This window comes from Zootoca vivipara, chromosome 15 (assembly GCF_965207765.1).
Source record: "Zootoca vivipara chromosome 15, rZooViv2.hap1.1, whole genome shotgun sequence".
NCBI classification, from domain to species: Eukaryota; Metazoa; Chordata; class Lepidosauria; order Squamata; family Lacertidae; genus Zootoca; species Zootoca vivipara.
Window position 1 is genome coordinate 21,255,149 of NC_142598.1, and position 26,231 is coordinate 21,281,379.

The 26,231-nt window shown below is 43.8% G+C and overlaps 1 protein-coding gene across 4 annotated transcripts; it reads left to right on the top strand.

Annotated features, from left to right (window-relative positions):
- Window positions 1-167: 167 nt before the first annotated feature.
- Window positions 168-20,225, top strand: SPINK2 (serine peptidase inhibitor Kazal type 2). 4 transcript variants are annotated; one of them, XM_088658874.1, is made up of 7 exons: window positions 168-347; window positions 1,928-2,082; window positions 8,619-8,736; window positions 11,884-11,957; window positions 15,013-15,053; window positions 15,859-15,968; window positions 19,970-20,225. In XM_088658874.1, exons 4-7 carry the CDS (start codon window positions 11,915-11,917, stop codon window positions 20,016-20,018), a joined length of 243 nt encoding a protein of 80 aa, XP_088515000.1. In that variant the 5' UTR covers window positions 168-347; window positions 1,928-2,082; window positions 8,619-8,736; window positions 11,884-11,914; the 3' UTR covers window positions 20,019-20,225. The 4 variants fall into 4 exon arrangements, with proteins under 4 accessions (XP_088515000.1, XP_088514999.1, XP_088515001.1 ...); XM_088658873.1 differs by lacking the exon at window positions 8,619-8,736; XM_088658875.1 differs by lacking the exons at window positions 168-347; window positions 1,928-2,082; window positions 8,619-8,736 and adding an exon at window positions 4,838-4,856.
- The last annotated feature ends 6,006 nt before the right edge of the window (window positions 20,226-26,231 follow it).

The following is a 26,231-nucleotide window of genomic DNA, read 5'->3' on the forward strand; positions in this document are numbered from 1 at the left end:
GGAGGAGATGAGGGGCGGGCCAGGGAGGGGCGTCAGTGGCCGCCACTGACGTCCCTCTCTGACCCGCCCCTTGCTTCTGCCAGAACAGGAAGGAGCAGAGCGCACTACGGAGCAGGTTGCTGCCGCAACATTGGGGCATCTCCGCGATGGCGGTCGTGCCACGGCGGCGGGTGGGGAGGGGCCAGGGGCACTGCCCCCCGCCAGAGTGCTGCCTGGGGCACCCCATCCCCATCGCCCCTCCCTTGCTACGGGCCTGACCTCATTGCGGGGATTTGAACTGCCAACCTTCTGATTGGCAAGCCCAAGAGGCTCAGTGGTTAGACGACAGCACCACCCACGTCCCACGGGTAGGCTTGTCTAAATAGGAATGTTTTAAGCAGGCACCGAAAAGAGCAGTGAAGGTGCCTACTTGATCTCAAGAGGCAGGGAGTTCCAAAGTTATTACAAATACGGAAAGGGTATTATGCAGCACCTGCAGTGGTGCCAAATCCACCAATCAAAGTGGTCGTGTGGGCATGTGCAAGGGTAAGACGATCTCATAGGTGGTCCAAAGATTCAGATGTCTGGGTCAGGCGGCTTCAAGACCCCCTTCTGCCTTACAGTTATGAGCAGATATCTCAGAACGTGCAGTATATTCCTCCAATACCATGGACTAGAGGCAGCTACATATTTGGTATCTCCAGTGTTCCCCTCTCCCCCGCTTCCCGGAAAAATAGGTACCGGAACTCACCATGAAGTTGTTACAGTAAGTCACTGGGCGATTCTGGGCAGCCCTGAACAGATGCCGGTTTGACAACAGCCCATGGAGATGCTAAAAGCTATGGTAAGCTGCCTCACTAGCTGATTTGGAGGTCACCCTAGTTCTGCTGCAGGTCAAATAAATGTGACCCTGCCTCCCCCGTTCTCTTAGATTCAGGCAAATGACTAGCGCACCTTGGAAGGGTCCTCACACAAACGGTAGAGGCCTGGCTGGAATGATAGAGGCCTGGCTGGAAAGCTTAAAGCATGCCTCCACTATATGAGAGACGGATTGAAGAAAAGGAAATATGAATTGGCCGCACCCTTTGGCTTGACCAATCATGGGTAGGAGCAGCTAGGTGGAGTCGTAGATCTAAAAAATGTGTTGACTTGCACAAGCTGGCCAGCTTCTGTTTTGACTTGAAATGTTCACTCGGGGCTTCTCAGAAGGACGTCAAGGCAAGAAGTGGGTGGGGGAGGGAGTGATGGCCCACAATGGCACCCACCTGAGAGGTGCTAGAACTTGGCTCCAGCTGGGGGGGAAAGGCACCGGGTATGTCTGTCTACATCTCCCTGGAAAATGACATATAATAATAAGCGTAACGTTTATTTTTCTGAACAATGGCACCAGCCCTCTTAAGTGGTATTCACTTCTAGGTGCTTTCCTGAAGGCCTTGTTTTTGATGGGGAATCTTAGTGGAAAGGATAATTATGAAAAGCCAGCCATGCCCCCTTGTGGCTGGGAGAGAAAGCTCTTCCCTGCAGGCAAGCCACGCAGGAAAACACTAGCTCAGACGTGCATCCTTGATATGAGAATGCTAAACAATCTGATTAAAGATGGATCAAGTTAGGGCTGCCACCAACCTTTCAGCATCAGCATCATTTTTTTCTGAAAGAAACTGATTGAGTGACTCATGGAGTTATGAGGACGGAAAAGGCTGCACTTGTTAAATATCTCTCCACCTGTCGCAAAGCTGTTGAACTTTAATTGTGTCCTTTTCCAGGAAGAAGAGGATCAGTCTTAGATAAGCTTAAAGGGGAGTTCTGTACCTTCTGGAATTATTGGGGGAAGAAGATAAAACAAAAAGGCAGCACAGGATATGAAGAAAAGAGAAGGAAGGAAGGAAGGAATAATAATAATAATAATGTTATTTATTACAGGAAGGAAGGAAGGAAGGAAGGAAGGAAGGAAGGAAGGAAGGAAGGAAGGAAGGAAGGAAGGAAGGAAGGAAGGAAGGACTTGAGATTGTCTGGAAGTCACACACTTCAGCATAATAACAACACACTGAACAGTCCTCTAGCAACAGCAATACCCATATACGAAGCCAGAGAGGAAATGATTTGGTCTGCTCATTTCCATGAATTATAGCAACTGGTCAGCACCAGGGATAGCTCCAGGAAGGCAAAAGGGTATGCCAAGAATGCATAGTTTATTTTGGAAAAGAAGTGGTGACACAAATGCAGAAAGGGTTGGTTCTTTATTTTTATTTTAAATACATTTTTCTGTTGTATAATTTAATCTGAAGAGAACAGTTCTTTTTCAGGGTCAACAAATGTCTAGGGTTCAGTTTTTGCCAAGTCAAGTGGCACGGTGGTTGGAGCTAGGCTAGGTTAGGTACGACGATGCCATGGCAAGGTGGAGGGAAAGCAAAGAAATACATTCTGTGCCTGAGAAGCTTAATAAGTAAAGTTGGCTGGATTTGGGTGGGGTGGGGTGGAGGAGCCAGCTAGTTTTCTTTGCATGAAATTCAGCAGGAATGAGAGCTACCCATCACATCATTAACTACTCTGCAGTACTGGAACATTCACCACAGGAAGAGAGCTCCACCAATTCCAGTACTCTCTGAAATGAGTGCTGCTTCCTTGCTATTTGTGAAACATTCAAATGATGATACCCTCTTCCTTTCTCAACTGGGTGGGGGATTTGCCTCACTCAATAATGGGATTCCTTTGTGCAGAAACTTGCGTTGCTTTGGCACCTCGATGTTTTCTTTCATGTCTGACAGAGCCACCAGACTCCTCGGAGCGATGCGCATATCTCTGGCCTGCCACACGGGCTCGGCAAAAGAAATTCCTGTAATTACTGCATCATGCTTTTCACTGAAACCAGATTTCATATCTGTGCTCCTTTGGCAGCCAATTCATTATCGGTTGCTATGGCGATGGTTGCCATGGCACCATAAATCTCTTCTCTGCAAGGCTGATCATTCATATTCTAATAATATCTACATGAATGAACTTCAAAATGTAAGAACCTAAGACCTGCCTTGCTGGGTTAGATAAAATATCCCTCTGGTCCTGCATTCTGTTTTCAGTACCCAGCCAAATGGAAGTCCTTAACTGCAACAAAATGAAAATAGGCACCCTCTCTCTTTTTAAAAAACCTATCATCTGTAGACAGAGATATTCATCCTCTGAATATGGAAGGCCATGGATACACTCATGCTTTGTGATTTTGGCTAATCCTTTTTTAAGGAAGCCTAAACTCTTGAGAGTCCCATGGACTGCAAGAAGATCAAACCTATCCATTCTGAAGGAAATCAGCCCTGAGTGCTCACTGGAAGGACAGATCCAGAAGCTGAGGCTCCAGTACTTTGGCCACCTCATAGAAGAGAAGACTCCTTGGAAAAGACCCTGATGTTGGGAAAGATAGAGGGCACAAGGAGAAGGGGACGACAGAGGACAAGATGGTTGGACAGTGTTCTCAAAGCCACAAACATGAGTCTGACCAAACTGAGGGAGGCAGTGGAAGACAGGAGTGCCTGGCGTGCTCTGGTCCATGGGGTCACGAAGAGTTGGACACGACTAAACGACTAAACAACAACAAAACTCAGTTCAAAAGCACACCAAAAGTGCAAGTAGATAAATAGGTACCACTCCGGTGGGAAGGTAAACAGCGTTTCCGTGCGCTGCTCTGGTTTCAGTGTTCTGTTGCGCCAGAAGCGGCTTAGTTTTGCTGGCCACATGACCCAGAAAAACTGTCTGCAGACAAACACCGGCTCCCTCGGCCTGTAAAGTGAGATGAGCGGCGCAACCCCAGAGTCATCTGTGACTGGACTTAACTGTCAGGGGTCCTTTACCTTTTTTTAAACTCTAGAGTTCATAACCACACCGCTTTAGTATTTGATTCCATGCCTTAAAAAGGTGATGAACTGGGCTTGCATTGGCCAACCTGATTTGACTCGCTGCCATTTTTTAAATGATAAAACTTTACTTTGGGATGTCAGCAGTAATGCTAGCCTATTTATGAATTCTGTATATAGCATGTATATGAATTCTGTATATGGATTTGCTTGTTGTCAGGATCTGTCTTCCTCTGTATTATACCAAGCTTTCCATCTGCTGCCTAATCCAGGGGTAGCAAAAAGTTGCTGGACTACAATTCCCATCATGCCATGCTGTCTGGGGCTGATGGGAGTGAGGATCCAACAACATTTGGAGGGCATTACACCAGCTACCTCTGCCCCAATCCATATTCAGCAACTGGAATTCTGGAGAAGTTTTCTTTTTTTCCAGGGCCCTGGTTAGAGGAATTTCCTGAATTATCTGTATTTCATGAATACTCTGTGGGAAAAGTCAGTGAGTCAAGCTATGAAAATTCTTCAGAAAGTATAAAAGTTAAGATGAATCCCAGTCAGAAGAAACTTCTCAATCCTAGTGACGTACTTCAGTGTGGTGAATAATCCACCTCAGCAGAGGAGAGTGGTAGAAATAATTTCTTTCCTCAGGGAAGCTCCAGTTCTTTCCTCTGAGTCATTCAGAAAATTGTTTTCAAAAGAGATTCTGTAACTGGGTTACATATTTCGACTTTCACATGGAACTTTCAAGAGTTGTTTCCATGCGTTTGGAGTATTTTGGGAAAGTATTTTTGTCTCCAGTAATGTTCCAAAACAGCAGAGAAGTCAAACTTGTATATTGATTTCTGCACACACACACACACACACACACACACACACACACACACAAGTTTGTTGTTCAAATACTTCTGGCGCAGCATCGCTTGCTGATGTGAAAACATGGTCTAGAGATTTAATCCATCTAGCCTAGGGGGTGGGGCCCACACTTGCCTGAAGAGCCAAAAGACTCCAGGAGGCCATTGGGACACTACTGCTGCTGCTGTAAGTGTGGAGGGAAGACCGCTTCCTGCTGCAAGGTCCACCCCCTGAGAGGGAGGAACAATCAAAAATGTTTTAAAATGTTTTAAAATAGTTTTAATCTCTGGTGTCTTAAATGTTGGGTTTTTTGGTTTTGTTTTGTGCTATATTGGGATAAATGTTTAGTTGGGGCTGGGTTTAGTTTCTTTTTAGTGTTTTGTTTTGTTTTGTTTCTACTGCTTTGTTGTTGTTTAGTCGTTTAGTCGTGTCCGACTCTTCGTGGCCCCATGGACCAGAGCACGCTAGGCCTCCCTCAGTTTGGTCAGACTCATGTTGGTGGCTTTGAGAACACTGTCCAACCATCTCGTCCTCTGTCGTCCCCTTCTCCTTGTGCCCTCCATCTTTCCCAACATCAGGGTCTTTTCCAGGGAGTCTTCTCTTCTCATGAGGTGGCCAAAGTACTGGAGCCTCAGCTTCTGGATCTGTCCTTCCAGTGAGCACTCAGGGCTGATTTCCTTAAGAATGGATCGCTTTGATTTTCTTGCAGTCCATGGGACTCTCAAGAGTCTCCTCCAGCACCATAATTCAAAAGCATCAATTCTTCGGCGATCAGCCTTCTTTGTGGTCCAGCTCTCACTTCCATACATCACTACTGGGAAAACCATAGCTTTAACTATACGGACCTTTGTCGGCAAGGTGATGTCTCTGCTTTTTAAGATGCTGTCTAGGTTTGCCATTGATTTTCTCCCAAGAAGCAGGCGTCTTTTAATTTCGTGACTGCTGTCACCATCTGCAGTAATCATGGAACCTAAGAAAGTAAAATCTTTCACTGCCTCCATTTCTTCCCCTTCTATTTGCCAGGAGGTGATGGGACCAGTGGCCATGATCTTAGTTTTTTTTTTGATGTTGAGCTTCAGACCATATTTTTTTTTTATTTTTTTTTAAAAATATTTTTATTAATTTTCCAATTAAAACCAATTATATCACATTCAATATTTCAAATTATACACATATATATATCAATCCAACCGAATGTTATGCCAAATCATCTAAATAATTTATTTTTGGGTTCCCATGCTTCAAGAAATTGGGAATTCCTCGCAACTGTCCACTGCCGTCTTATTTCTAAAGTTCAAATCGTCGAGCTTCAGACCATATTTTGTGCTCTCCTCTTTCAACCTCATTAAAAGGTTCTTTAATTCCTCCTCACTTTCTGCCATCAAGGTTGTGCCATCAGCATATATGAGGTTGTTGATGTTCTACTGCTTTATTGGTGTTTTATATAATTAGTATTTTGTTCTTAAGGGGAGAGGGTCAGGGCTGCCTGGGAGTGGGCCCCAGCAACAGAATGACTGGGGCAGATTCCATGGGGGGATCCCACCCCCTTATTTGGACTCCATTAGTGGTTGTTAAAGGGCCTGGGAGAGATGGGCTGAAGTTGCTCAGCAAGATATTTGAAATTCAGCCAGCTATTTCCCAACTCATGGAGTGACCATCCTAAGACAATGGGGACCCAAGCCCCAAGTAACACATAAGTGGGTGGTGGCAGCAGAGAGAGAGAAACCAGGTGGGGCATCCTTTGCTACCAGGCTACCCTACAGGGTTGGCGTGAGAGCAGTTGGTGCCCTTCTGCTACACCTTGCACTCGTATAATTATGAAAGCCGCTAAAATCCACCCAGTTGTGCAGCAGTAAGTTTAACTACTGTATATAGTTCAGTGAGGTGATGGTGGGGGGGAATGTTTGCTTTCAATCTGTGCATGTAAACACAAAACTTGAGCCTCCATTTGTGCACGGAGGGATTTTGTTGCTGTTCAAACTACTAATTGATTTTCCCTAATAATAGAATTCTAATCTAGTACCTAGGAAGCAAATGGCGATGCTTCAGTAGCTTTTAATAGAAATTGTTTGGCTGTCACTGTGCATATGCACACATGAGATTGGAGTGAGGGTGATCCAACCATATTAAAATCTAATCCTCTGTTCTTATTTATTCTAGCATGCCTGTAATTAATTGCCTCTGAAGTACGTTACCATGCTTGCTTGGGTCATACACATCTACAAACGACATCTCCATGGTCAGGGGATAAAAATCCTTCCAGAACATAAATGACTTGGGGGCAGGAGAGGATCTAGCTCAAATGTACCTGGCAATGTGCTCTCCCATTGAAATCCTGACTCTACCCTGCCAGAGGAAAGGAAAGGCTGCTATCTGTCTGGTAGAGCTGGGTAAAAAACTAGCCCGTTTTCTAAATACAAAGGGGCTAATATTTGGTTCATTTGACTAAGGCAGCAGAATGTCCAAGGGACTTAGGGCACAACTGCATGGTACATTAACAATGTGAAACTCCTAGGTAGAGTTCATTGAGGCAGGATCTGGAACTAAGGGCAGAGACACACCATTCAACACACATTTAAAGTGTGTGGCTTCTCCTGAATAACCCTGGGACCTGTAGTTTGTTAAGGGCGCTTTAAACTGTAGCTCTGCAAGGGTGAAACGACAGTTCCCAATTTGGGCAGCATTATGTGTTTTAAATGTGTCTTGAGTGTTCTTTAAATGTCACTACAGAGGAAAAGAGGCACTCAAGAGGATCAGGTGCCAGGTAATCCATCAAAAGTGAAAGCAAAGGGAACTATAGGCTGGAACCAAAGTCTAGCTCAGGGTTTCCAAAGCTTGGGTCTCCAGCTGTTTTTGGACTACAACTCCCATCATCCCTAGCTAGCAGGACCAGTGGTCAGGAATGATGTGAATTGTAGTCCAAAAACAGCTGGAGACCCAAGTCTAGCACCCTGGTCTAGCAAAAGGTGGCACATAATGCCGCATGAATCACTGTTCAAGCAATGGCCCAAGCCTGGCCTGAAATTGTTTATATATAATATACAGTCATGGGCCATGACTGTAGGAGCCAATAGTGTGTACAGAGGCAAAATAATTTTGCAGCTTTAGTAGCTGTCCATAGGAAATTTTAGCAGGTGTGTGTTGCATTACGGCACAACTGTTCATTATGTCAGAGTTGTGCCCTCTTTTTCATCTGGTTGCCCTAGGCTCTCTGCAGGGTGGGGAGCTATGCTAGAACTTAGGAAGGTGTTTTTCCTACATGGTACAGCTGCTGCTCACAACCAGCAGCACCAGAACAGAGACCCAGAATCACCCAGTTTGAAATGCAATGGTACCTGCCTATATGATGTTGGTTTTGCTTGCTAAAGTTAACCATACATCCTATGCAGGGTGGTTTTGTTTCATTGTTGCTCTCTCCTTGAAACCCATCTCCCCTGTGCTGAAGTCAGACCCTGGTATTCATTCATGCTGTTAAAGCATGCTTAAATCTCTTTATGCATTTCTATTTTTAATGTCTCACAGAAGACCAAAGTCAGCACTGAAAGCGGTCAGCTGGGAATGAGAAATTTCAGAAAAAGAGCCGCTGTGTTTTTCTCTCTCTCTCATGCCTAGGAGGCTCTGCAGATTAATAATGAGATAAATTAAGTGTCAGTAAGAGGGGGAAATGGGTGTCTGCAGTGAATAAGATACTGCTCTCTAACTTATTCCAATTCAACTGGATAATGTGACTCACGGCCAGTGCTGTGGGAGGAAAGAGGACAGTGTATATCCTATGTCTGATGGGCTTTGCAAAGCTGATTAGCTATTGCCCTAAATAAGTACAGTACTGTATATACAAATACACCAAAGGGGCCATCAACTAGGATGTTCCCCTGCACAAGCCAGTGTCAGGTGCTGCAGGGATTAATTTGGTATCCTGAGAAGCAAACACTTTCTATCTCTTTGTAGGAATCAATGGGCTGTGCATGCTAACCTGAGCTTAATTGAACACACAGGACTTATGCATCTGAAACATGCAAAGATTGGTTGAAGCCTTGGAACTGTACTAATTTGTGTGGTGTGCGAGGTGAGGAAAACATGTCCCTTTATTACAAAGAAGCATCCTTTTAATACCTAAGATATAAACATTAAGTCTCCTTTCGCAGCCATGTCATATCTTCCCAGCATTCATGTGAGGTAGGTTTGGTTGAGTTTGATGACCAGCCCATGACAGGAAATGAGCAATTTTTTAAATGTTTATTTCAGACCCTCCAAGTGTCCCTATTTTCTAGGGACAATCTGGGATTTACAGAAGCCATCCATTTCAGATTCGAAGCCAGAATCCCTCACTTTTCCTTAGGACGTGCATATTTTCATCAGAGAAATATCAAAGGGTATGGAGTTATCCAATCCCCAATCCATCTGAAGGCAGCCCTGGAGAGTGAAGTTTTTTTAAAAAAATATTTAATGTTTTATTATGTTCTTTTAAATATATTGGAACCTGCCTAGAGTGGCTGGGGCAACCCAGTACCCAGATGGGTGGGATATAAATAGTAAAATTGTGGTTGTTGTTATTATTATTTAATAAGACGTCCCTATTTTCATCAGGGAAATGTTGGAGAGTATGTTATTTTAAAGATGAACTGAGTATATTCTCTTTGTTTATCAAGGATGGTAAAATGTTTCTTTTTCAGATACCACACCACATTCTTAGGCCATTTTTTAAAAAAAGGTTAGGTGGCTGATCGGCCCACCCCCAACAGAAATTATTGGACTGAGGCAAGTCTAGCAGTAGAAACATAGGAGCCAACTCCTAGGGGCCAAGGTCCCTTCGGGGCCCCGAATAAAATATTTGAGGGGGCCAAAGTTGATGGCCATTGACATTCAAATGGTGTGTGCATCCCATGCCATGTGATCAAATATGTGGGCAGGGCTTACCTTCCTCTCCCCCCCCATATTTTATTCAAGTTGGCACGGCTGGAAATCATGTGGTCTCATCAGACAGCAGTTTCCTCTGTGGGAGGTTCATGGGAACAGGGCCGACTCTACCATTAGGCAGAGTGAGGCAGCCACCGCTGGCAGCAGGTGCTGGGGGGTTGGAGGTGGCACTGAGGTGTCCCTGGACAGAGCTGTGTGGGCCATGTGGCCTGGACTGCCCTCACTAGCCTTGCCTGCTGCCCTCAGGAAGCTCACCTTTCTATCACCAATGCTGATGAAAAATTCAGTTGTCGGTCTGTACTGTATGTGGAATTGGAGGGCACCATCCTGTTCATTACCACAGACAGCAAAATGTTTTGGGCCAGTCCTGCGATGGGGACTTTAATTTTGTCCCATTAATTCATTCCTTGCTCCACACTAGCAGTTCTTTCACAGTACAACACTAATATGCTCCGGTATCTAGTCTGGGAGTTACTGAGCCTGCCGCTAAGAGAATGATATTTCTCGTTTGGGAATTCCCTGACTGAATAATCTAGGGAAAGCAGCACTGTATCTAAAGGATCCCTTGCAAAATCGTCTGGCCAGAGTGATGCAAGCTGCATGTCTCCTTTCTTTTAACAACAACAACAACAACAACAACAACAACAACAACAACAACAACAACAGCCTGTTCCTTTGCTTCATCCAGGTTGTTCCAGGATAGAATATCATTCTCATACACCAGCATTTATTTTTAACACTGATGTGCCCTCTAGTGGCCAACATTATCAAAAAATGTTTGGGTGTTTGAAGCAAAAAACAATAGGTAATCAACTGTGCTTTAACTGTATCCCAAAATGTCATGATCAGGTAACACATTTTGGGGTACTGTTAAAGCATTGTTGGTCTGCCTCACCATGCCTAGAGTAAGATATATGTTTGACAGTGAAGCTTATGCTTTTCACTCATTGGGGTGGAACAACATGTTATGATGCGAACACAGGGCTCATTCAAATGTTCATCTTCCAATGTGATATATGTATTGAAACGTGATATATTCCAGCAATGCTTGCTCTGCACTCCATGCAGAAGAAACAGGTGCACAAAAGAATACAGAATAAAAACCAGAAATTGCAACATTCAGAAACTAGGGCAAGAACATTTCAGTCTCCTTGGACACTTTGCTGCTGCCCTGAAAGTTGCTATTCTTCAACAAAGGAATTTTCAAGGAGAAATTTCAACATGAAATTGCTGAAGTAGAACTTGTCAGGAAGCCTATTCCCCTTCTTTAGGCAAAGATGGAGACAATGGTATCCTGTATCACTCCACAGTGCCAAATGCTATACAGTAGTTGTGAATAGTAACTTTGCATATCTTAGGGTCAAATTGTTATTTAAGATAAACGTGACTTTGTAAAAATGTGCTTAAACAGGCCATACAGACCCTATTTGTCACTTTTTGCCAAAAAAACAGCTCCTATTCCCACCCCCACTCCTGTGCCAGTTACTGCAAATAAGCCCCTTTAGGATCAAAGAGATTTGGGATCAAAAAGAGCTGACTTGAGGGAATTTTCAGCAGAAAATGGTGTGGTATCCCAGCTCACATAGGGAACCCCATATAGACTGGAGCCTCGGGGTTGTATTTTCTTCAAGATAAAAGTGGTCCATTTAAATTCACTCTTTATGAAGCATATTTATCCTGGCATGTAGTTTGGCCCTCAAGCTTTACATAGAATTGTTGCAGACAGTAGCTACTTTTTGAATTCCCTGGTCATTTGGTCAAGCTGTTTAAAAAACATTTCATATATGCCAGCCAGGATAATACTTCGTGCACCTGATGAACAGGACTCTAGCTTATGAAAGCTCACATCACAGTAAATCCCTTAACTGTCGTTGCTGTTGCTGCTGTTATTGTTGTTATCATTATCATTATCATCATCATATTTGTACCCCGCCCAAAACATCTGACTGGGTTGCCCCAGCCATTCTGGGTGGCATTTGATAAATGATTTGGATTCTTTGTTTAAACAGAAACAAAACTGCCTTTATGTAGGACTGGAAGTCTAAGTTTGCTGAGATTAAAGGCCCAAAGAACTAAAATATCTGCAAGGCATTCCCTGATGACTTTTTACAAAGAGGCTTTGTTGGACTCCGTGATGAATGGCTTATTGGAAGGTGGACAATTAGCATCCTGGACCATTTTAGCACATAGATAAGAGCTGGAACGCAATACAAGCTAACTTTCTAGCTAGTGATGTAAAGCTACAGGGTATATCAGACTTATCAGGAATAGCATTTCTATCTCTTTTTTTCTGCAGACAATGTGTTTAAATAAGAAACAAATCTTACATGGACACAGACTGTAAGATTCTCAGGACTCTGGAAATTCCAAGTAAGTTCATTTTCTGCTGGAAGTACTTGTACCAATAAGCATGTGCCATAATTAAATCAACCAGTTCTTCGATGCTCTTTTAATATATTTTGTAATATAGTTTGTATATATTTTAATAAAGCTGTATCTGAATAAATTCTCAGATAGGGAGGAGATAACAACGGGCACACCCGAGGCTCAATTCATACACATTCCTAACAGCTTTTTCAGGATTTATATAGTAAGGAACTTGCCCCTTCAGTCCAGTGCAATTTTCAACACAGCAAAACTGCACATGCGCTAGCAATCTGATTGGTTTCTGTGAACAAGAGCTACATCGGCATCAGCTTAGCACTGTCCCTTGTTCCACCGAACTCCTTTCTATTCAGTTCCAAATAAGTACTGCTACACAAGTAATTCCCATGCCCCAATAAAGCCCGAAATAGTGTCAGTTGAGGCAAACTACTTTGCATGGCGGTTACAGGATCTAATTTTCAGATGGAAACTCCGCTGAGACCAATATGCTCTTTGCCTACGGTATATTGGCTCACGTGGAAGCAAGCAGGTGACCAGAGCCAATATTGAGGACCCTTTTAGTCTGGTGAAAAATGTGTTCCCATTTCCCAGCCATAGATAGCTACAGCTGTCAAATAGCTGAGATGGGATTCCCCTCTGGTGTTATTCTTCCCTCGAATGCTTCACAGTTTTGTGTGGACTTACCCAATTGGTGCTTGGAAGTTAACGGAGCCAGTTGGCCTATCGATAGAATCATAGAATTGTAGCGTTGGAAAGGGATCCAAGGGTCATCTAGTCCAGCCCGCTGCAGTGCAGGAATCTCAACTAGAGCATCCATGACAGATGGCCATCCAACCTCCGCAGCAAACCTCCAAGGAAGAAGAGTCCACCACCTCCAAGAGAGCAACCATTCCACTGTTGAACACTTCTTACTGTCAGAAAGTTCCTCCTGATGTAACTTGTAACTCGAATCCATTGGTTCCAGTCCAGTCCCACAGTCCAGACCAGGAGACGACAACCTAGCTCCATCTTCCATGTGACAGCCCTTGGGATATTTGAAGATGGCTATCTTATCTCCTCTCAGTCTCTTCCAGAAATAACATACCCAGCCCTACTGTTTCAGTGTATCTGAAGAAGTGTGCATGCACATGAAAGCTCATACCAATGAGAAACTTAGTTGGTCTCTAAGGTGCTACTGGAAGGAATTTTTTAATTTTTTATTTTGTTTCCCTAACATGGGTTTCTGAACACCTTCTGTTACTGCCATGGATTCTGTTATGTAAGGCTGTGTACGCATTAAACCGCATTGAGGTGTTCTACAATAGGAAATTTATATAAAAAAAATTTTTTTAGAGTTTATTCCAGCTCCGGTGCGCTCCCAGCTGCTTGTGTTCAAAGCCACAATCCAAACGTATTGTATCCTGTAGTTTTTGATAAATATGGCTGATACTGATCCACTGGGAAGATAAATCTATATAGTCACCTTTATTCAATGAGTAGAAGTCGTGACAACTCTTGAAACATAGGAACGGGTAGCTTATAGGTTGTGTGTAGGCATATTGGAAAAGCATATATATATATATAGGTTATAAATAAATGTATGCCTGTTAGAATAATATTTTCATTTATAAACATTTGTTTTAGACAAGTATGTATATAATTATAGTGGGGGGTGTTGTGGTTTTTTTTTCAATGCACCTTTTACTTCATTATTATTTCCCCTTGATCTTGTTTAACTGAAATATTTTCTTCATTTAAAAAAAAAGCCGGGAGAGAATCACCACAGTCCAGCAGCAGCAACGCCGCCGCCGCCGCCGCCTCACTCTCCCCTCACGGCCCTTTTGCCAACTGGCCGCCTCAGCGCACGGGAGGTCACGTGGGCAGGGCAGTCGGTTGCTCGAGCGAGCGGAGGGGCGCGAGGCGAGGGGGGCGTGGCGTGGCGGAGGGCGGGGCCTCCCCTCTGTCTCGCGGGCGCTATAGCCGGAGCCCTTCAGGAGGAGCTCCGTGGTCCCTCCGGTCCGCCGTCGGGATGCGACGGTCGGGCTTCCAGCCGCCGGTGCTACTGCTGCTGTGGTTCGTGGCAGGTACCCTCTCCGCGAGCGTTCCTCTCCCTCTGTCCCCTTCCTCCTCCTTCCATCCTTCACCCCACAAACACACACCCTTGAGGTACCGGGGGCGGGGTAGGGGGGAGGAGGGAGGCCGCGTTGCCACAGTAACCGGGGGGGGGTTGGGTTGCCACCTTGTTCACGCAGCTCCTGCTCCTCTGCTCCTTCTGGGAAAGGTCGGGCTGCGGCGCTCGGCTCGTGTCCCTTCTTGCGAATGGGGTGGTGGTGGATGTAGGGTTGGGGGGTTGGATCATTTTTCTGGATCAGTTGGCAACAGGGCAGGGCCGGATTTAGGTTTGATGAGGCCCTAAGCAATTAAAGGTAATGGGGCCCTTTATATGTCCAGCTGTCCTTTGTCAACAACAAATCATCGCTCTTTTTTGTATTGAATATAGGCTATATGGTAATTTATGGACCTAATAGGTATCTAAAGGCATATTCACATAACAAAATATGTATTTTATCAAGGTAATTGTTACAGCTAGCCCATGCAGAATGTAGGCACCCTATATATAGAAAGGAGCAAACCAGTGATATTTTAGGGAACAGGCTAGTAGGCGGGGCCCATAACTTACATCATAGAAGCCTACACAACACAAAACACTGTTGCTGTATGTACATTTTATTTTATTTGTTTTTTTATCTTATATTTTGGAAATGTACATCCAGGTTTTTTCCCTTTAAATTTTTTTGGGCCCCCCAAGATAGCTTGTTTAGCTTATATGTAAATCCGGCACTGGCTGCGGCGCATGCGAGCAAATGGGGACGCTCGCTTCGGCTCGTGTCCTTTCTTGCAAATGGGGGTGGTGGATCCAGAATGTGGGGGGTTGGATCAGTTTTCTGGATCAGTTGGCAACAGGATCTGGGGAAGGGGAGAAGGAGGAGGGAGGTGTGTTCATAGCAGGTGTAGGAATGGCGTGCTGCTCTCATAACCTGTGGCTGCTCTTTTCCCTCAGGAATCCTGTTGATGTCTCCTTCTGGGGAAAGCCTCTCCGAGGTAAGTTTAAGGATAGTGGGGGAGGGGGGGAGTAACGAGAAGAACACATTATTTAAAGAACTCCCATTGGTGTCCCACCACCCCCATCTTCTTGTGTCGTCTACCCCAACCTGCTGCCCTCCAGATGATTTTTGGACAACTCCCATCGGCTGATGGATGTTATCGTCTGGAACATCTGGAGGGCAGCAGGCTGAGGAAGGTTGTTCTAGTCCTTTGTTTATATATGTATAATTTTTTTTTTAAAGGTGCAGTGGATTTTGTTCAGTCTGCATTCTTAAGTGGAACTAATTCACATCCCTTGGCTAAAACACGGATAGGAACGTAAATTATCCTCTACATTTCACGCTTGCTAATTTTTCAGTACAGTCCCCTGCTCAAAAAACAAAGGGAATTAACACATACAAAACTGATGCAGATAAGAAACAAAGTAATTCAACCACACCGAAGCTCAGCTTGCAGTTATGGGTACCACCTTGTCAGATAGCCCTCTGCCCCCCCCACCCTTGGCTGCATGCATGGTGTGGAGTTAAGTTTGCAATAATTGCATTCCTACAAAGTTGTCAAATGTGAATTGAATGGAACTCATGCAATATGTGGATGGAGTTGCGAACTCAACTTTCATGATACCTATTACTCCTCACAGCTACACGTTATCATGCTACTTTATCTGTGTAAACTGATTCTGTGTGTAGGCTTGCTTCATGAAAATTGGGATTTTTGAGACTTGAAGAAATTCTACTCTGAATAAACATTTCAAAAATACAAGTTGAGTAAACATCAGTACTGTAAATCTGTTCATTCTCAGCCCAGATGTGACTTATATTCTCTACCTGGATGCCCAAGGAACTTTAATCCTGTTTGTGGGACTGATGGAGAAACTTATGCAAATGAGTGTATGCTTTGTGCTGCAAACAGGTAACTACAGAAGTCATGGGTTTACAGATAGTCAACCCAGACTTTTAGTTAATCATACTTTTGAAGCTATTGGTAAGAAGTCTGCAAAACTTTCATACTTGATTAAATGGACCATCACTTTACTGTACTTCAGTATCCTGTCACCAGAGTTAACCACTCTCTGAGAAGTAGATGGGAAGCTTCAGAAAATCATGGTGCTGAAAGAGGCAAAAGACCCCTTGGTACATTCCCCTGTGTACATTCCCAGTTCAAAAAACACAATTCAAATTATAGTGTAGCAGAAATGGTGTACATGCACTACAGAAGAGATTTGGAGGTCCATGGGAATCTTAACCATCAATTCAATCCCCACACTGCAAGTGGAAGGAAAACTTGAAAAACAAACAAGATACTTCCAGGTCATTTTAATAGCAAACATGGTGGCCCTGTGCCAACTAACAGGCAGGAGACGGGTTTCTGCATACTTGGAAGAATGAATGAGAAGGGTTGCATACATATAATGCCATTGTATAGGAATGGAACATGAGAAAAAATTAAATCCTACAGCAATGGAAAAAAGAGGGGTGGGTGATTGGACCTGGTGGATCTCCACTGATTTACAACACTGCAATGCTTAGGTTCATGAAGGGCTGTTCATCTTGCAGAACATCAGTTGTAAATTCTCAGAGACCCAGATGGTGAGCAAGGTTAAACTTTCCAACACTGTACCACTTCACCTGAACACCTTGCTGCACAACCCCATGATATAGAGCTATAGTGATCAGGTTTCGGGTGATACAAAGTGGATGGAGGTGACACTCCTCACCTTGACCCTCAGGATGGTGACTTGGTAACCATACAATAAAATACAAATGCCTTTATTGGCATTACGAGTTAAAACATTTCAAAACACTAGGATAAATTTAAAAGGGACAGGAGTGAGGCTGTCGAGAATCACAAGGTACTTGATTGTTCTGCTTCACCCTGTCTGTTCCCTAGAGCAGGCATCCCCAAACTTGGCCCTCCAGATGTTTTGGGACTACAATTCCCACCATCCCTAGCTAACAGAACCAGTGGTCAGGGACGATGGGAACTGTAGTCCCAAAACATCTGGCGGGCCAAGTTTGGGGATGCCTGCCCTAGAGGGATGAGTCATTAAGAACCCTTCAGGTAAGATGGAGATTAAAAAGGAAGCCACTGGGGCAGTCACATCCTTGTCCCTATCCGCTAGGAGAAACCTCATTTGGATTTCTCTTGGAGCTGTGGGTTGCAGATCCAATATCTTGATCAGCATCTGTTTGCGGAGTCTGCTGTGCAAAGGGCAGTCCAAAAGAATATGGTCCAGTGAATCTGGCACTCCCTGATTACAGGCACACAGGCGGGCTTGATAAGGAATTTGCAAGTATCTACCTGTGGTCACTGCGGAGGGGAAAGCATTTAGTCTTGATAGCATAAAAGCTCTTCGTTGGGAAGGAAGTAGTAGGTCTTTGAGCCCTCACCAAGTCATTAATTTTCTGTTCCAAATATGTCAGCCAGTGGATCCAGATGTGGAGTCATCCCAGAGGAAACTTAATTGTGTTCACCTCCATGCCATGACTTCTAGCTGCAGCATAAGTATGTCTCTGGCCAGAGCAGGCCCACCCATGAAGTGGTACAGAGTGGGATTAGCAGAGGGGAGCAGCAAGATGCTGCGATTCCCATTTTGCCTCACCCCTGTCTCTGGTCCTAATGTCAGAGCAGAGTGTGATGCTTGTAGAACTTACCTCAGCTACAAATAATAATAATAATAATAATAATTTATTATTTATACCCCGCCCATCTGGCCGGGTTCCCCCAGCCACTCTGGGCGGCTTCCAAAAAAACAGAAATTCTAAAATACAAAAATCCATCAAACATTAAAAGCTTCCCTAAACAGGGCTGCCTTGAGATGCCTTCTAAAGGTCTGGTAATTGTTCTCTTTGACCTCTAGTGGGAGGGCATTCCACAGGGTGGGTGCCACTACCGAGAAGGCCCTCTGCCTGGTTCCCTGTAACTTGGCTTCTCGTAATGAGGGAACCGCCAAAAGGCCCTCGGAGCTGGACCTCAGTGTCCGGGCAGAACGATGGGGGTGGAGACGCTCCTTCAGGTATACCGGACCGAGGCCATTTAGGGCTTTAAAGGTCAACACCAACACTTTGAATTGTGCTCGGAAACGTACTGGGAGCCAATGTAGGTCTTTTAGGACCGGTGTTATGTGATCTCGGCGGCCGCTCCCAGTCACCAGTCTAGCTGCCGCATTCTGGATTAGTTGTAGTTTCCGGGTCACCTTCAAAGGTAGCCCCACGTAGAGCGCATTGCAGTAGTCCAAGCGAGAGATAACTAGAGCATGCACCACTCTGGAGAGACAGTCAGTGGGCAGGTAGGGACTCAGCCTGCGTACCAGATGGAGCTGATAAACAGCTGCCCTGGACACGGAGTTGACCTGTGCCTCCATGGACAGCTGTGAGTCTAAAATGACTCCCAGGCTGCGCACCTGGTCTTTCAGGGGCACAGTTACCCCATTCAGGACCAGAGAGTCCTCCACACCCACAAACAGTACTTCTGTCTTGTCAGGATTCAATCTCAATCTGTTAGCCGCCATCCATCCTCCAACCGCCTCCAAGCACTCACACAGGACCTTCACCGCCTTCACTGGTTCTGATTTAAAAGAGAGGTAGAGCTGGGTATCATCAGCATACTGATGGACACCCAGCCCAAACCCCCTGATGATCTCTCCCAGCGGCTGCATATAGATATTAAAAAGCATGGGGGAGAGGACAGAACCCTGAGGCACCCCACAAGTGAGAGCCCAGGGGTCTGAACACTCATCCCCCACCACCACTTTCTGAACACGGCCCAGGAGGAAGGAGCGGAACCACTGCATGACAGTGCCCCCAGCTCCTGCAGAATGGGCTCCGTAGGAAAACAGGTGCTTTTGTGCTACCTTCGCTGCACTTAAAACGTTCCATCACCTTTCTACTGTTTCATTTCCTTGAGGTTAGTTGGGTAAGTGTGAGTTTTTATCCCTCAACGTTCCTTTGTTTCCTTATAAGGCCTATAACACTACTACAATAATATTTGGATGGGGATCCCTGCAAAAAAAAAAAAATTCTCTTGAGATGGGAGTCTGGCTGTTTCCACACTAGGTAGATTCCTTGGAATAGCTAGGATTTTATTCAATCCCTTTTTATGAAGCATGTACATAATGTTGTAATCAAACAGTTATTCTCTTGTGCCCCCCCCCCCGGGTTCTTGGGTCTCTTTTCAGACTTTAGAAATGGAAAAGAAACACTATCTCCAAGAGGTTTAGATTTCTTTAAGGCTGCTTTTTCATCTTTCTTTCCTTTTTGAAAAAAGACATGCCATTTGATGACTGCAGTGACACATTGGGTCATTGAGCTTATTACTATGTGCTTGCTTTTGTAAACCTTCATTATTATTTATTTATTCAATATACTTATTTACTATTTCTCATGAAAATAATACCAACACAGTATACAATGAAACGATTACTTTTTCTATTAGTGCCATTTTGTCATTGTGGTTGTTAAAAAAATTTTTTTTTCATTTGCTCAAAATGCTTTTTCATACATTTTAAAGTTAAATATTAATAGCACTTTAAATTTACTTTTAAAAAAATACACTGCCTTTCCAGTCATCAGATTAGCACACCAAATTGATTTTATTTTATTTTTTTGTAAACGAATTGCTTAGTTATAAAACACTTTGTAGCAATTATTGGGTAAAATCCCCTAAATACAAAGCACTTTACATACAGATAACTGATTAACAAAATTGGAGAAATTGCATGCTCAAAATTGTCCCTTTCCAGCCCAAGTGTCTTATCATGCACTCTAATGCAGATGAAATATAGCAGGAGGAATACACTAAGTGCTGTTCTCCGCCCTCCTATACACATACACACAAGTCAATTGCAGTTCTGTAGGTAGCTTAGTGCAGATGACTAATGCTTTGCCATTCCCTTTATTTGCATTCTCTTACAGAGAACATGAAAAAAATGTAGAAATTGCCTATAAGACATCATGCTCATGAGATAAGCTTCAAGAAAGATACCTCTGTAGCCTGTTCAGTAACTGAAACTGTATTCTAAAAATGCCTTCCAACTGATGCAACAGAAACAAACTCGTTTGCTCTACCCAACTTTTGAATTTGCTTAATACAGGTGTTCTGTTGAACAAACAGGTGTGTTGCTTCATGTGTGTGTGTGTTGAGATGCAGCTATAAATTACAATCTTTGGAGATTCCCCGTCTTCTTTTTTATTGTGTTCCATGTCCCGGTGATTTTAGCTTCTATATATAAACATGGGGTGAGTTGCAAGCTGAACAAATAGGAATCACATGGCTATTTTAAGCTGTTGTAGAACATGCAGGTGGGTGGCCACAGTGGGAAGAGGCCACTTGTGACTGCCAACATCATTCACTTGTTAAGGGGTGGTTCCTTCTTGAGCAAAGAATGCATGAACTCACAGGGCTTCAGGGGGAGGAAAAGAATGTGTGCTACTAGCATGGCTTTGTCAGCAGCCAAAGGAAGCGATGAAGGCCAAGAAGGAATCTTGGGAGGGACTAGCTCTGTCTTGAAAGACAGTCTGAAGGGCAAGTAATGGTAGTTCTGTAACCCTCTGATCTGAAGCATTTGTTAAGCTTGCTTAAACTCTGTAAACACATACTGAACTCCACATAAATCCATTTACTTGACTTTCATTGTGCCAACTTAAATGCAACTCAACATGGAAAGTCTGTGAACAGTCTCCTGACTTTTTATTTTTATTTTTTAACCTCTTAAGGGGTAGGGAGTAGCCATGTCAAATCTGGCTTTTAGTGGGGTTATTCTCTTCCTATTTTGGGCCACCATAAAAGGTTAAGTTGTATCTTTTCTAAAAACACAACATTATGCAAAAGTCGCACTGGACTTTGCATTTTCATATTTAAAGCTGTTCCCAATTTGATAGTCTCGGAGTGTTTTCACTTGCTTCAGTTCAAATGAAAACATAAAACGTACATTCAAATTCTAAATGGCTTTCTTCCCATTCTTTTCTGCTGCAATAATTACACATTTGAATAACACAGTGGATGCACAAAACAGTAATAATTTATCAGCAAACTTGCAAACAAACTTTCGTTTATGATTATGGAGTAAGCCCATAGTTTGCTTTTGTTTGCTAGTAAACGACTTTAATAGCTGAAGGCCTGGTTTGGTTGAAATTGTTTTATATAGATTATTCGGGTTTTTGTGCTGAACCATATTGAAGATACTTGGAGCTAATTACTCGGGACTGGGGTGGTGAGAAGTTATGTCAGCTTTTTTTCTTATTTTTAACAGAACAGATTAGAAGTCATGTTGCTAATGGGAAATTCTCTAGCTTTGAAAGAGTATTAAAAGCTTGTGCAGTGTGTGTGTGTGTAGATCTCATTTTTCATTCTCCCACTCCACCACCAGGAAACATGCAGCCTTTTTTGTGCCTCCACTTCTGGTGGTACCTGGCATTGCTTCATCCAGCATGGATTAAAAAGCACTCTATAAGCTTTTATAGTGGAGGCCCCTGTGGGTATGCCTTAATTTGCTGATGGGAGGAGTGTTGCTGGAGTAGAAGTGCTGCTCTTCCACCTAGCTATTTCATTGGGGGAGGGCTGGCTAGACCAAAACCAACATTCCGTATAATTCTGCAATGCTTTTGAGCTGGCAGTAGCACACTGGGGCTAAGGGTAGCCTGTTTTGGGTTTAGCGCTTCAATGATGCTGGCTGGGATAGAATTTAGGGACCATTCGTAACCTGATGCAAGAAAAAGCATGTCTTTGGTGAATTGAGCTGGGGTACAGGCAGATGCAAAGCACACACATTCCCAAGCATCCTGCTGTCTTCTACGTATTGGATTTTGTGCCATACCCTTCTTAGGAGATTCCTGGTTATACAGCCTCTCTTAATTCTTACACGCACATCCCAATAAAAATTTCCAATCTTTGGGGAAGGAGGGAAGGAGACTTGAAATCAGGAATGAGCAGATTCAAGCCATGTCTGCTCAAAATATTAATGGTCTTATATGGCTATGTCTCCAGCTTATTACTGGTCCTATAAGGCTGCAATTCTGTCACATGCAATGGGGTTTACAGCCCATTCTTGGGCAGGTCTATTCCGCAGAAAGCATATTGTACAGTAGAATAGAATAAATGAGAGGTAGAGCTGCTGATAATACTGTTGAGTCGTAACTCATGTATATTGCGTTTTGCAAGTTGTCTCGTTTCTATAGCCCAACTTGCTTACAACCCTAATTTATTGAGAGTGATTTGTATATACAGATAGCACTTACTGCATTCTAGGCTGGTGTGGTCCATCTTCACTAGACTATTTAATTTTCAGAGAAGCCAGTTTTTAGAGGCAATAAATTTTGGTGGAGATAAAAGCATGCTCTGAAACACCCAGCGTGACAAGGATCAAAGTGAAATGACCCCCTTGTCCTGTTCAGTATTACTTATAGAGCTTAATCACAAGGGGGCGCTCGCCCCTTCTAAAAGACAAGAAGAGGGTACGGTAGCTAATGCAGAAGCAACTTATACCCAAATACAAGGAGCCTGGCTCTTTCAAAGCCCCCTGCCCAGGCACAGCCATGTCATTCCCTTGATAGAACTATTACTGAAAGATTCCACAGTGCAATATACATGCAGGGCACTAGTGTGGGCACGAAAGATGGACCTGACACTGAACAGGCAAAATGGGAAGCAATTTGCATTTTTTAAAAGATATATGCATAGTTCCAAGGGTTTATCCACACTTACCTTTCCTCCGCTGTTTCCAGGTACAATCTGCAATTTAAAGCTCTGTGTCCAATCACCTTTTTGTTGTTGTTGCTCCGGAGCTTTCACTGCGAAAACCTGCTCTTTAACACTCAATCGAAACAAATGACAATCTGCGGAAAACCCGTATTGAGGTGGGCTTTGATTCAGAATTAAGGAGTGGGTTTTTCAGGGAAAGCTCAGGGCAACAACTAGGACTGGGCGATATATTAATGTATCATCCAAAATGGGTTTGACATCCATATCGTGATAGCGGTTTCTTAATTTTTGACCTGGCAATTTATCACGAATCATGGTGTGTGTGTGTGCTATGCAAAAATCACAATGCAAGAAAAACTGAAACCAGCCAATACTTCTCCCGCTTCTTGCAGCCCCTGTTAACTCTGCCGGCTCAGCTGTTCCTTACCTCCTTATTTCAGACATCATGATATACAGTATCAGTATATCACAATGTTGAGCTGGTGATACATTATTATGTTGAAAACCAGATATTTCCCAGCCCCAGAAGCAGCAACAACAAAGCTCAGACATAAATTGTGGACCTTTGCCTGGAAAGCAGAGGGCAAAAGGCAAGAAGGGAGTTTGGATAACCTCCAGGAGGCAGATATCATAGCCAAAGCAATCTGTTCACCTAAGGCACATAGAGCAGTTGCATGTGGTTGTAAGTCCTTTGCCACCAAACAATCACAATTGCACAATATCAAGCCACCATAGATGAACCAAACACCAAACAGGTTTCTATAGTGCTAAAAGGCTCATAGGGGGAAAATGAAATTGATAGTCCCATAAGGCATAATACAGAAATTAACGTTATAGAATTATGGTGTTGTAATGTGAGTCTTCTCCATGTCATTAAAGAAAAGAAAGCTGGAAAAGCATTTCAGATATAATTAAAATTTTGTGCCTTTTTATAGAGTCAAAAAATGGCACCTGCCACAAACGTTGGAATGATAGTGTGTTGGGTTCACCTCTCATGTCATTGTCACAGCTCATATCAAAACCACAACAAGTGTTATAATGAATGTGTGCTGAGGTTGATATGGCCCACCCACAGCAGTTGTATCACGTCCACTAGTATTGGTGGAGCATAATGGAATATATGCATACCGTAGGGAAAGAGCCGTACACCTAATAGTGTGGGAAGTCAATTGCAATTCTGCTTCTTGCTTACAGCCAAAGAGCAATGATTGGGTAGCACCCTTCTGGAATCACCCTGTCTTATCAGGAAAACTGGCTGTGTCCTGTTTACAGCTTAACAAGGACCAGATACTGTCTTCCATCTTATTATGTGGGAAGAGGCCCACACAATCCAGAACTGTAGCATTGTCCTCATTTTTGCTCAGAAAGGAGGAGAAAGTTCTGACGCCACCAACTGTATTTACAACAGGTCGTTATCAAAATGTGTTATACACTGGGCTGTTCTAAGCAAAATATCTACGGCAATGTTTTATTACGGCTTCCACAGATGTTTATTTGCCTGGCTCATTGCATTGTGACAGTGCCTGCCGGCCTCTCAAAACAGGTCTGACAGAAACCATCAATATCAGAACTTGATGGATGTTCACAAAACCCACAGCAAAACGTTTATTGTGTACACCCATGGAAAGGCGCCAGGAAGCCCTGCCCCAGACCCTAGAGCATGCAGCGCCACAAAGCTGACAGCAGCGGGATATGCTAAACCACCCTTCTTCACCGCAATTTGAAAGCTGTTTCTTGAGCTGTGCGAGGAAAGTTGCTTTTCGACATTCCGCGAGGAAGTGAACTCCCACTTCACAACTGTGCAGCGTGGAGCCCAAGCCTTGTCTCTAGGAGACAAAGGAAATGTGCAGGGCAGATAAGATCTTGGTGATCCTTCCTACACTTGGGTCAGTGGCTCCAAAACTCATTGCTCCGTCATCGATTTAGGATGCAAAGTGTACACACTTACCTGTCGCCACCAAACTTGGTGAACCTTATTTCCGAGGGCAGGATTGCACTAATAATCTTACCTTTGTTTTGGGACCCAGCTGCCCAAAATCTCACCTATTGATTGCCGTGTCCTGTTTGCTTCCAGCATTTCTGTCTAGCTAGCAAAATGCTCATCATTGTGGTATGTGGGGAGGGCCTGCATTACAAGGACACTTGAGTGCGTAGGGCATTTGAGGGTGTAGAACATCTATTTGCATTTTGCATAACAGGATCTTCTTCCCATGGGGATCTGTGTCATCCTGGGAATCACTGATAACATTTGAGAGTGTAAAAAGGGAGCACTCAACAACACCATTAGGTTAGGGGGCATAAATCTGTCCCATACACCAAATGGACCCATTTCTGGATGGCAAGCCAGCTTTTGCACCCTCTCACTGTCTCAGACTTAAGTCCCTTTACTGATCTATAAACTCAGTGGACTGCACTGGGTAGAACGGAAGGGTCCATTCTGCCTAATGGGAAAGTTCTGAAAACCCAGATGTTGCTTTTTCAATCCTCTGTAGATTACTTCCCCTCCTTTATATGCTTCTGAATCTTTCCTTGCATGCTGAATAGTTCTGCTACTGCACCGTGGATAAGATTAATTCCCTACTTAGTTTGGCAATCAATATTTCCAAGCTAAACCAGGATGTGCTAGCCCACCAATACTTTCCCAATGCGCTGTGTTGATAAGAAATCTTCATCTTGCACGAACTGCAAACTTTGCTCTCACAGTAATCGACACAGATCTTGTTAAGAGCAGCAGGGGGAAAAGTGGGGGTTGCAATAATGGGTGCCAGCTTATCATGCACTGTGCAGGCAGTAAAAAGTTTTCACAGGCAGTAAAAAATGGACAGAAATCAACTTGTCAGCTATGCATCCACAGCAACCCCCCCACAGTATCTGAGAGGTACAGTTCACACATTGCATTAATTTTTTGTAACCCGCCCTCGGACCTTAGGGTGAAGTGTAGGCAATAAAATACAATATAAATAGAATAAATAAATATTATAGCAGCAGCAACAACAACAACTATAAATTATAATACATATTCTGTATGCTTATATATATATATAAATAAGCATACATCTGCTATGTGAATTAGGACAAATGCATACTTGAAAACGTGTGTCATGCAGGTATATGAATCAGACATCTCTGATTAGCTACAGTTCCTTATTGGGTGTGCTCTTGTGAGCACCCTGAAATATGCTTCACTGAGAAATTCAACATGTGCCTCCCTGAGAACTGGTTGTTGTTTTTTTAAAAACCAGGCTGTGAAAATAAAGCTTGCTTCTGGTTATGTCCTTACTGAAGATGGAGCTGCTGTTTTGGGGGGGCTGGCTGGATTTGGCGACTGAATGCATGCGATTTTTGTCAGACTGCTTTGGCTTGTAGGCACATGCCCTTCTAGGAAAAGATGGGCAGAATCTCGCTCAGGAATTCCCTTCAGCACCATAACCTGCCACTTCTACCCGTAGGGCAAGCTCTCACCCCTGCATCTCCTTT